General features: G+C 35.1%; 1 protein-coding gene across 2 annotated transcripts in view; it reads right to left on the reverse strand.

The window, feature by feature from the left end:
- The window catches only part of SCFD1 (sec1 family domain containing 1), a 53,666-nt gene that overhangs the window by 15,216 nt on the left and 25,418 nt on the right, over positions 1–13,032 (reverse strand). For both annotated transcript variants that reach the window (XM_049825926.1, XM_049825925.1), the window contains exons 15-19: positions 7,421–7,517; positions 3,520–3,590; positions 2,514–2,593; positions 1,876–1,938; positions 774–849 (exon numbers count right to left, since the gene is read on the reverse strand). In XM_049825926.1, the coding sequence (XP_049681883.1) occupies positions 774–849; positions 1,876–1,938; positions 2,514–2,593; positions 3,520–3,590; positions 7,421–7,517 (387 nt within the window). The remainder of the gene's footprint in view (positions 1–773; positions 850–1,875; positions 1,939–2,513; positions 2,594–3,519; positions 3,591–7,420; positions 7,518–13,032) is intronic.

Below are 13,032 nucleotides of genomic sequence, written 5' to 3' on the forward strand. Positions count from 1 at the left end.
ATGCCACTGATTTGTAACTGTGCAATGTGACATCATACCTAGTCATAGTGAAGTTCCCACAGAATAAATTTCATTGACTTCCCTACAAAAGCCACGGGCACAATCTTTTAAAACCTTTATGTGATAGCTGACATTTTTCATGCATTAATTATGGTATAATAGGACAACTAAACAAACAACTGCTATGATAAGATTAACTATGTCAAAAAGATGCATCTTTAATTAGAGGTAAGATTTCATTTTATTTAGTTCTGATATGCTGTATTTCTCAGTTAAATTCTGATTCTTCCACTAAGAATTATAATACGACGAATGATCTTTTTCTTGGAAATCTTGATGTCAAAATATTACAGAATTAAGATTTTTAACAGTAAATATTTATTTATTGCCACATGATGAAAGTGCAGTTTGGAGAAAATAATGTGTCCTCTACAGGCAAGCAGGGTTCTGGGAACCACAATTCAAAATTTCAGCTACAACAAGTTATACAACCAATGTGTCTTTTTTTTTGTTGTTTGTTTTCTTTTGGGGGGATGTACATTGGAATCTAATTCCTTACAAATGGAGGTATTAAAAGAAAATTTGAACGTTAGTTGTTACTTCTCTAAAAATGAGAAGCTACAAAGTGATAGACCTATCCACCAGCAGAGGTTGATGTTTGTTTTTTACTGTACAACTAATTTTATTAATATGACAGAGGTACTGAAAGTTGTTTTTCTACGTGTTCACAATGCTCATGTGATACTTTTCTTTTAATTGGTTTTTAAACTTACTTGTTGCTTCAGTACCAAGTTCTTCACTCCTTCCATTACAAACTGTGATCCTGTATTCATAACACGTGAAAACAGACTAAAAAACAAAATAACAATGATGTGTAAGATTCTTAAGTTTTATGCTGACATCCAATTCCCATTAAAGTTAATGGGACTTATGTATCAAGTCATTCAATCTGTCATGAAATATAGTCTTCAAACCACATGGCACCAAGTATATGGGAATACACCTATAATCTAGCAGTTAGATCCTCACCTATCACAATAGGAGTCTTGAATTCTAGTCTATAATCCATTGAACAGTTTGTTTTACAACTTCAGTAATGCAAGGATTTGAGTGCTCCTTTCAAGTGGGTGTCCTAATGACCAGAGTTAACAGAGATGCTCAGTGTCTCCAACCAACCAACCAGTAATTTTTCTAAGTGAGACAGCACTGGAATTCTCTCTAACCATACTGCACCACAGCTTCCTTATGTCAGTGTCAGTGCATTTCTGAAAGTAAAGTTGGTAATGAGGATTCAAATCCTCTCAAGCACGGGAGGACCCAAGTCCCATATCCTGTATCCTGTATGGGATATATGTACCCTTAGCCCAGTCATTATCTTTTCTTTTCATGTCTTGAAATAAATAATTACACCTTTCAACAAGCAGACAGATACCCAGTCCAGGACATCGTAATGAAAAAGCAGTGTGTTCTTGCATCCCTGACAGTCTCCAAGCCCTGGAGAGAACCAGTTTCGAATACACAGGGCTGTTCTTATCTTCTGCCATTGATTAAATAAGGTTCAAAATGATGGCTGTCATAGATCCATTTCCTGGTGCTTAATTCTTCTCCTGTGAGAGTACATTTAATGTGCAGGTGCAGATATCACTATATTAAGTTACTTTGTGGATTTAGTCACAGATGCTTTTATTTTCTTGTGTGTAAGTCCTATGCACTGTTAAGGGGAGATGAGTGCTTGTAATTGTCTGTAACTTAAAACTTTTTACAAATAGAGAAATGTTTTATTCTGGGCCTTGTATAGCACTAATCACACTTTCAGTACTACTAAAGTAGGTTAAAAGAACCCAAAGGCTTACAGAAAAATAATCAGAAGCATACCCCAAAGGTTTAGGTGTAGTGTTTCCATAGCTGGTTGGAGCTGAAGCCATCTTAGTAAAAGCCCTGTGAAAGCAGGGATAGAAATCAAATGCTTATCTCATGGCACATACTGCTGTAAAATGTTCCATTCTGGTCATCTGAAAGTGAAAAAACTTCTGCTTCTCAAACTCTTTCAGGAAGTAACTATTTATTACATGCACCCCACTTGTCTAGAAAGACAATAGTTAAGGAACTGTAAGGAATTAGATTTTATACTTAAAAGACAAAGAATTTATTTTGATACCACATATAACTAGAATAACTGAAAGGCAGCATGGCCTTCTGGTATGAACCAAAAAAATTTGGAGTCTGAGCTAGCACAACTTTTCATTTAATTCAGTAAGTTGTTTCTGTCTTGGCTGATTAAGTACGCTATTATGTGTCATGTTCAGTAGTGTTCTGGCATTACTGGAGTTTAGTTTTAAAATAAGATTTGCATGTATTACCATAACAGTGACAGCAAAAAATTATGCCAGAGTAAATGTTTAAGGATAATTTACGATGTATGAGAAGTAACACATAATTCTTTGGTAACAATGCCGAGTTCTGTAAAATTACCCAGTTATAGCCTCATGTAGGAGAAAAAAGAAATTACTTACTTCCATTGTTTTATGTAGCTCAAAGGAGCAAGATTACAACCTGCATCCATCAACGCTTTTTTATACTGCTCCAAATCAATCTGAAATTATGAAGTGGAGAATTGCAAAAGGTTGAAACTACTCTTAACTCTCTTTACGCAGAAAGACAAGATATCCTTATCTAAATATTAAATAAGCAGTGTAAAGTTATAGCATTAACCAAAGTTAAGAAGTAATTATGAGTCTTAATCCCATTTCCTACCAACTATGAAAACAGAACTTAGAATGCAATTTGCTCTAAGCAGCTCTCATTAAACTGAACAGTATTTGTGGAATTAAATCCTGTGCACTTTCAGATATGGGAACAGTCTTTTATATCAGCATCTTTAAAAAACTTATCAGAATAGTGGTTTCTGTAAAATGTCACAACAGCAAATAATAAAAATGAAGAGGAGTTAATATACATTTATGAGAATACTTTCTTTTTGCCTAACCCAATGTATTTTTTCTACCACATAATGTTTCTACAGTATAATAAAAATCTTCCTTGAAATTAATCAGCATAAGTTCAAAAGAAATATTAAGAAATAGTTTCCCAAATTCAGATATTGGCACAAGAAGCATTTCTCCTTTATTCTTCTGCTAGTCAACTGACCCAATTATGCTTGAATATACAAGGATAGAGTGAAGAGAGTCATATTAATATTTTGTTTTATCTGCTTCTATTGAGCAGTAGAGCAGAATAATAGAAAGCATGCCAAGATGTGTCTTGCAGTAACTCTGAACTAAATATTTCAAAAGATAATCTTCCTTCTTACTACTCATTCATATCCTTTGAAATGGTGGCTAAAGCTTTGTGAGCAGATTCCCTGATAATACTACAAAATTTATTTGAAGTTTTAATATTTCCTGGGCATTTCATACGTTGCTTCAAAAAGAAGTAGAAATACCTATTCAGTGCTAAAAAGACACAGAAAAATCCTGTGTGGTAGAATTTGGTGTTCAAAGCTGTAAGGAACATACATACCTCTGAAGGTGCCTGAGCTGAGCTTATGTAATAGATAAGAAATAATCGCATTTTGTCTTCTGGAGTTCCCGCTGCAGTGAAAAAAAAAACCCCAAACCCAAAAAACAAAAAAACAAAGAAAAAAAAATTAGAAAACTACAATTGTAAATACGCTGTTATGTTAATTGCTCTTTAGTAATAATATATATGTACATTCAGACCTTCAGTTATGACAATAATTGTTATCTATTACCATGGCTGCCTTCAGTGTATAAAAAGATAGACATTTAGCACTTTTAATAAAAGTTGGGTTAGACTGGCTCACTGTTCCTGAAAGTTTACTTACACTTCCCCCTTTTGCTTGTAGCAAATATTAATCTTCAAATAACATATTAAAAAAATTATGTAGTGGCATTATGTCTTATTTTATGCAGGGATTAGCAGGGAGTAGATCCATGAAAGAGAAGACTAAAGAAAAATCACAAAAGTAAAAGCCACAACACATTATTTTTTAGCTCTACAATTTGTTTATGCAGCCTTATGGTTGACTGTACTGAAACACTTGAGAGCTGCAAAAGCACTTATGTGAACTTTTGTTCAGGAACAAAATCCTGAACTTCCAACTTGCCTTCAGGAAGGATTTAACTTCCTGAATCATCTTCTGTCACACCACTCGTTAGAAAAAAAAACCCCACTGCTACAAACTCTTGTTAAGCATTACCAATGGCAATCAAAATTCTTCTCTACCAGATCAAAACAATGGTGTGGCCAACCCTGTGTTACTTGGACTATAACCTACTACAGCAGATTTGGAATGCCATCTATTTTTTTCTAAAAGACAATCACTATTAGTAAAGACCATAGTGTCAAATGGAGATTTCAGAAGTATAGCTTTTCAAAACATTTCAAATTTGTAATCCAATACTTCGTTAAAAAAGCTTGCTACCTTTAGATATAGTACAACATTTTATAAAAAGGCACTTTATTGTACTCGTGGGTAAGAAAATAGATTTTTTCTGGGTTTTTGTTTCACCGCCCCCGCCCCCCGGCCCCGGCCCTCGGAATGTGGATCATGTCAGCAGGGGATCATCTAATCTAATGTGCAACTTTTGTTTATATGTGAGCACGTATTTAGCTTGGCAGAATTTAAGAGTAAGAGCTGTCATAATGATCATTTATGACCTGGTAGAATTTTTTCTGCGAAATAAGTTTTATTAAACTTTACTAAATACCAGTAAACCAGAAGATCCAAGAACTGAAGAAACGTACTATCAATCTAAACCAAAAGCCAGTTTTCAAGGTAGACACCCACTTGGAGTTCATTTGGGTAAAAAAACCACTTTAAACATTCTAAATATACAGTGTAACTGACTTGAAAACTTGTTTCTAGCTTGACAGTTATAACTCGTTTCAGTAGTTTGCTGATCACTACGTTTTAGTTTCAACTGGAATACACTGGCACTCAATATTATATTATTTCCTCGCTGGGCCTATTTACCATGTCTACAAAACTAGAAGAGTGTAAGTGGTCTCACACATTAGTGTAAGTGATATTTTGTCTTACTAAAAGATAATAATTTTTTTAAAAAATCTGTGATTGTATTGTGTACACTTTACTAAATCTTAGGAAAACCACTTTGTTTGGCAAAAGTACTTTACTCTTGACATACTACTGATGTAAATCATAGCTGTGATAAACAGCTATAAAACCCAGGTCAGCTGCCTGTAAAATGTTCACTATTTTTTTCTAGGCTATGCTCTGTAACAGCATAGAGCGGGGGAGTACTAAACGTTTTGAACAAAACTTACCTTTGTAAACCTAGAACAGAACAATTTTATTTTCCACTCAAAAACTAGCAGGCAGCCTTTAGCGCTACGGATTAACTACTAGAGGAAAGCAAAACCAGTAACTCTCATTTTATCACCACTCTAGGATATAATATCCACTGAAGTGGGAGACAGCTAATAGCCCTGAGTGGTAGATTAGTACAACATAGTAAGAAATGGGAGGCTGAAGCCTGAAGCTGTTAATTGTGTTTTCATTAAGACCTCTGCAGATATCATTGTCCACAAGACAAGTATCCCCACAGATAATGCAAACAAATTGTTTACCACTAAAGGCATTAGAAGACTTGATGCATCACTCCTTCAAAATGTTTTCTGCTGGTATTTCTCAGTGAAACACACAACAGGAAGCTGGCCAGTTTTACAATATAGCATGCCCAGAAATCCTTTTGTTATATAAACTTATCTTAAACCCAGGGAATGCATAGGAAATGCTAATGTGCTACTGTGAACACCTGAATACTTAGCTTATGAAGGAAAACTCCAGCTTGGAAATCTAATCTTTCTCTTGTGTAAAACCCAAGAACTTTGCTAATAGGAATGCTGATATGATACATCAGGCTTGGAAAACAATTTGCTTTATACTGCTATCTAAAAACGCATAGAAAATGTGGATTCAGGTAAAAAGTAATTGACCCGGTAGGAAATACTAGCAAGCATAATAATTTCTGTTTTCATATCTAAGTTCACACAAACATAAAAGCTGAAATCAAAATAGTACACGAACAATTAATTCTGAACATGGAAAAGGACTAGTTTGGATTAAGGCTGAATAGAAGTACAGATTACACATTCTTATTAGCTTCATATTAACAAAGATAGCCCGTACTGAATTACTGATTGATGCCTGACATCAGATTTCCTGAAAGTCTGTTAGTTTCTAGACCTGATCCAATATGGGATCTGTAAAATTTTAACTCAGACTTCTACTACCCATATACTATTCCTTCTACTACCTTTTGATTCCATAGCACAGACACTAATAAAAGATTTTTTAAAAATTTCAGCAGGATTTACATATACTCTTTCTATAAATATGAATCATTATACAAACTCTAAGCAGACATTATGTCCAGTATGTAGCTACAAGACTACACATATAAGCATGCAGTAACAAAACACTGCCTTAAAGAGCATACTGGGAAAAGATCAGGAACCCTCAGTCTGTAAATGCTTGAGGTTTGCAATATACTTGCCAATACGCAGACAAGCCAGTGGTCATAACTTAAGTTTTACAATCTTGCTCTGCAGGTTATTTTGTTCCAGCCAACTGGTATCAGATCATATTGAAATCTGTCAGAGGGTTGTGACATACCTCAGGTTGTGAGAGGCTGAAATGAGAGTTGATGCTATGATACTATGAAAAGCTGAGAACCCATTCTGGACTCAGCCTCCTACAGAAAGATCTGTAGTGACTACTGCTAACAGAGACTCTGAGTATCACCCAGTGTGTAAAGCTTTGTTATGCATGAACCATGTATGAACGAGAAACTGGGATGCATTGCTCTCACAGCGATGAAAACAGACATTCCACAGCTGGGTCAATGCATGCAAAATTTCAGGCATGTCTCTCAGTGAACTGGCCAATTTATGTCTTGCTTCCCTTCTCCCATCCATTTTTTCTTCCTCACACAAGCAAGAGCTACCTACATTACAACCCCTTGATCTAACCAAATTCTATGAAATGCCTTTTTTCATTCTGTTTGTGAGGTCTGTATGCGTTATAAAACATGCAGTAGGATTTTAAAGAATCAGTATTGTTCAGACCACACACAATTCCATGCTCTACTAATAAACACTGGAGAAGTACAAGAGTTAAAATATTTTGACCTTCAGAAACAAGGAGTTAGGAAAGGATTTTAGGGGATCTTCAAAAGTTGCCAATATTTTGGATATTACTCAACCGAAATACTAAACTCTCTAGACTGCTACTAAAAATCAATAAAAAGCTGTTTTCTTTACAAGTATTGCACAGCCTGCACATAAGCTCTTTACCAATGCCCTGAAGACTCAGCAGGTACAGATTTATTGTACATCTCAACAAATTTTATACCAAGTTCATATTTAAAGTACTTACCATCTGGGTCAGAAATCATGTCCAGAAGTGATTTATCCAGAGTGGATTTACTCATTATTTTTTCCTCATATTCAAAATACACATCCAGCTTTCGACTCTGTTTAAAAGTAATAAGTGTTAGGGTTAACATCTATAACACTGTGAAAGAGTATTTATTTCCTCTTTAAAAAGGTACATAGATTTAGTTATCTAGACTGTTTTTAAAAATTTATTTTAAAATAAATTTTCAGTAAAAATAACTAAAGCTGTAATATACTTTTATTAACTCTCAGAAAACTGATGGTTATGTAATTCTCATATTAGAAGTGAAAATGCAAGTTAAGTAAGGGATGTCTGACATGCATATATTAAACCAGAAGAGGAGCTTTTGTTTTCAACTATGGTTTTGCCATAGCTGAACACTACATGCTATCATACATAATGTTATGCTGTAACAGGAAAAAATAATGGTCAAGTGAATACTATGTCAAATTTATGCTAAACCTCAAGTCTCTCAGTCAACAAGGCAATTACTCAATGCAGATAAATGTGGTAAATTCCTAAATATGACAAGGCATCATCCCAGAGAAAAGTTGGCAACTGCCGACTTGAGCTAGTACTGAAGTAACTACGTCAGATCAAAAGCTTGCAGTAATTCATTCACACCAAAGATGGAGAAGACTTCATAATTAGATTATCTTGCTAACACTGGAAAAGAAGTCTCTCGTTATACAATGACACATGTAGATGAAATTGTGAAAACCATTTTTTGAGGAGGATGGCACAGGGACTGCACAAAATTAATGAGGCACAAGCTTTATGGAAGACATCACATGGCCATGCAACTCATGTCTGCATTGCAATGCATCTGCACCAATACCCAAGCTTTGCACTTCTCGACCATCATATCATGAACTTACAATCTAAAGACAGACAAATGCATTCCAAAACTTACTTAAAAAACTTCTGTTACATCACAGATCTTTATGACCATTTGAACATTAAAATGTAGCATCACAACAAATGTTACAACTCCCCAGCTTACAAAACCTTAATATCTGGTAACTAACTAAATCCTGGTGTTTGGACACATTCAGCTATGTATTGGCTCAAAGAGGAGGCTGGCAGAGTGGATCTCCATCTTGTTGCCTTGGAAGTGTTTCAGCTCCATATCGTACCCATTGGGAGACTGAAATTATATCGCCAGAGTGAGGCAAGAGCCACTGGGGCTTTTCTTGGGTTAAGAGATTCAGGTAATTTTGCCTGACAATGCCAAGGCATGCAAAAGTGCTATGGCACCTTCTAACCCAGTGCAGCGGTGGTTGTAACAACAGCAACGTAAAAACTTCCTAAGTCTGGTTTTCACATGGTTTTTAATTTTATTAAAATTATTCCTGAGATCACAAATAAGGAAATGGAATTTTAAACCCCAGTTATTTCACCACCACCCCAAAAAAAAAGGAAAAAAAAAAAAAGGTACTTCTCTAGCCTAAGGTTATTAGGATATTTCACCTTTTGAGTATTGCAAGTTCATCAAAAAAAGAGCTGGAGATGAGAATACAAAATAAAAGAAGAGGTACGTCACAAGAATATTTTAATATTGAAAGCCTTTGGCAATCAGCTTATGATGCAGTTAGCTATATAACACTTGCATTTCTCATTCACCATCTACTGAACTTATTGAGAGGAGCAGTTGCTTGCAGAACAGCAACTTAACTTAAAGCCTTTGTGGAAGATTGCAATTACAGCTTAGAAAGTAAATTACCACAAAGAGTGCTCAAAAAATGACCACTTGGTACTTCGAGGGGCAGAAGGATGTCTTCTGCTGTTTGTCATAGCAACTACAACTACGTATAAGGTGTATGAAGTGACCAAAAAAAACCCCAAAAGGGCTAAAGCTTCTTTCAAGCTATATTTACCTTGAGCTCATGTCAGAAGAGTAGTCACAGCCAAATTTTGGTAGTTACGCTACTGTAAAACCTTGGATTAATCTTGTATTTAGCCAAAGTTAAAGGGATTATCAGTGGTTATGTTATACTAGTTTACAGTCTGAATAGAACTGAACTACCAGCCTTTTTCCAAGTCCTTACTTCAGATGCAATTTGGTATCCGGCACGTCAGACGTTCTGTGACTTCAATTCTACAGCATCTTGGAGACTATCTGTGTTATAGTTTCCTTAATTCTCTCTAGAGAGAGAAAACTATTGCAAAGAAACTACTACAATTTTTCTAGTTTTTTCCATTACATTCGCTTGGTTTTTGTATTTTAACTACATTTGTATCTCCTTACATGGAGCTAAATTCAATGGTTTTAAGTTTAAAATATTTTTCCCAGACAAAAGGCATCCAACAAACAAAGGATTGTCTTGAAATGTGGAAACTTAATCCTATTAAGATAAATATATTATTGTTGAATTTGGCAATGCCCGTATTATCTTAGCTGGTGATCTGTTTAAGACAAATTTATTCGGATGGCATCTAAAAATGTACTACATAAAAAAAAATTCATTAATTCATTATATTTGTCTATAGATCAATTTTTAAATAAAATTATGTAATTCAAACATGAGATACTTTCAATTGTAAGAACAGATTTACAGTTGTTAACTTATTTGGAGCACAAACTAGATAAAATTCTTCTCAACCACGTGCAACTTTATGACTCTGACTAAGACTGCTGAGCAAAACAGGCTAACTGCAGCAAAGAAAACTCACTGGTTGCATATACTTGCTATATACTTTGAGCCTAAACTGAAACATTAATGGTACATGTACACTCACCCTCTTAAAAAATTTTGGACAATTACTTTTCAAGTGTGAACTTGACACTCTTTGGCGGAAAAAAGAAACCCAAACTGAAAATCCTAAAACTCCAGGTCCTTTATTTCTATCCACAATACAGACATCAAAGGTAAGCAGCAATGTAAAATTTTTGAGACTCTTTTTGACGCAACAAAAGCACGAACTAAAGATGGATCAATACGGTGAGTCTATTCAGCTGCTTCTTCACTAGATAACTAATGAAGGCCACTAGCAAAGATCTTAATTGGGGCAATATTTTTCTAATACTAGTTCACTAGGAATTAGATGGACATCTCATAAAATTTAATACAGATTACTGAATACCCTTAAACACTACTAGTTACCTTTTCACAGATTTCCCAGATATGTCACATCAATGAGACAGTTACTTGCCGAAGAGCCAGCTTGTCTAAGAAGTGCTGATAAGAAGCAGATGTCCCATTTAATTTAAGTAAGTACAATTTTTCTCACTCAATTGCAAACTCACAGACAAGCCAAGAGGAAAAGCTGGGGAATAGGAGCTAAACAATCCTGTAGATTCATAAAAAAAGACAGCAAAGAAGAGGTTCTTATGGGTGCTAGACTGGCAAGCAAGGTGAAAAAAAAAATAATAAAAACAATAATAAAATCAAGATGCATTTACAGTTATTCCCTTTCTGCCTCCTGCTCTTGATTTTCTAGTATGATATCTTGTTCTACAACAACCTCATTCAGATCTTTCTAGCTGCCAATTCAGGGACAGGAACTGTATTGCAGTTGAAGTGCTACACTTCAGCTTGCTTTGTCTTTTTTTTAAAATATATTTGTGAAAGCTTTCAACTTAGTATCTTTAGAAACAGGCTGTTTGTAAGCCAAAACAAATTTGGGAAATTTGGGAAAATTTTAGGAAATTTTAGGGAAATTACTGAAGTGCTTGGGAGTCTCTCCCTGAGCACTGTACTTCAAGATGAACACAAAATTCCTTCTTTTTTAAGCAGAGAAGTGGAAGCAGGACCCGTTGAAATCTCTTACAGGGTCATTTTTGTAAGGACTTGTTGGAGACTCTCCTATTGTCTTTACAGTACAAAGGCTCTTCCTTTTAGAGAGAGAGAGAACATGCAGAAGAGAAAAGAAATTTTCTAAGAATTTACTGGGAGGAATTTCTCAAAGATACTGACAGAAAGCAACCAGAAATAACAGCCCCCAAAATAACAGCCCCCAGAATGAGTGAGGTTGGTCAGGTAATTATAGTGTGCTCCTATCAAGAGGAAGAGAAACTCTGGGAGAAGGCTGAAAGTGGCAGCTACAGCCAGCTCCCTTCGACTGAACTGCACAGAATGATGCCAGAAAGGTCACTGTAACTGAACTCAGAAAAAGCTGTTGTTTACTGGAAAGTCACTCAGTTATCAGTTCCCAACTACAGAAAAACAGCCTGGACCACTGTGACATACACATTTCACAAACACATACCACTTCTGTTCACACGGTAAGACAAAAATGTAACCTCATTTAAAACAGAGTAGTTAAAACAGTGGAATTCCTTTACAAAACACAAATTTAATAATTTGAAAGACTACTGGAAATCCCAATAATGGAGTCAATCAAAGTATCAGGCCTTGAGATCAAGCAAAATGGGAGATACATGATAAAAAAAACTATGTAGGAATTAAAAAATAAAACCTTAAACCAAACAAGTGTAAGTAATCTAAGACAGATAATAATTCACGTCTGCCACTTAAATTCCTGTATAGAATTCTAGCAAGATGTTATCTAATCTATCCCCTTCTCCAATTAATCATTTTAGAAAAGTGTATGTGTACACCTTTTCATATGCCATGATTTAACATTCTTCAGTAATCCTAGTATTCATATTAGAATGACATGCAAAGATGAGCATTACTTGAAGCTCTAAAGCAGTTAGAAAGACACATAGAATTCTAGTCCTAAATCTGTTATTTGTGGGGTACAGTCCTTCAGTCACCAGCTTCTTCAGAGAAAAACAATCAATGCAAAATAAGCATGCATTTGTTCTAAGCACTGACAATAAATACTTGATGGTTCACTTGGTGAAAAAAGTGATGCATTCTTTCCATTATTTCACTAAACACTTAGATATGCCAGAAAACTGCCAGGACCCCTGAGTATGTGATTAATTTCTGGTTTCCTCTTGCTGTGTCTTAGAAAATGATCCAAGAGAATGTGGAAAGCAGCTGTAAACTGAACACTAAAATATGACCGCAAGAAAAATTAAATTCACTTAGTATATCTAAAGCAGGTGTCGTAGCATTGCTTGTACTGATTCTCATATATGTATCGAAGAAAAATGCTCTAATACTTCATGTAACAAAAAAACCCATAATGGACAATGCAAACAGTCTATTTTAAAGTACAAATGTGCCTCCAGATTATTTTAAAAATGAAAATACAGTAACCTGAAGAAGAGCATGGTGTCTCACTAGCTCCTCAGGACCAGGCATGTGCCAAAAAAAATTCTCTTTTACCCTAATCTGGTTTAATTATTTAACTGTATAAAAACCCCTATTAACCACAGCCTCATGGTGCCATCAGAATGCCTTTAAAAAGTACTGGCTGAGATATTGGCCTTTTTGAGGGTATTTTTGAGAAATCCATTAGGTATCATATCATCCTGCATGTTAAAATTCCACAGCTCCAGATAGAAAGATACTTTTTGTAACACTGGAGAGTGAAAAGAAGGGGGAAAATGGACAGGACAAAGCAGTTGGAAGAAACTTTACATTCATTCAGTGAAATGTTTTTAACGTAGGTAAATTCCAACAGAAAAGTATGTGCTTCTCCATTAGTTTGAGTTTAAGATATTTTCCTAAATATCT

The sequence above is a fragment of the Accipiter gentilis genome, chromosome 22 (assembly GCF_929443795.1).
Source record: "Accipiter gentilis chromosome 22, bAccGen1.1, whole genome shotgun sequence".
NCBI lineage: Eukaryota > Metazoa > Chordata > Aves > Accipitriformes > Accipitridae > Astur > Astur gentilis.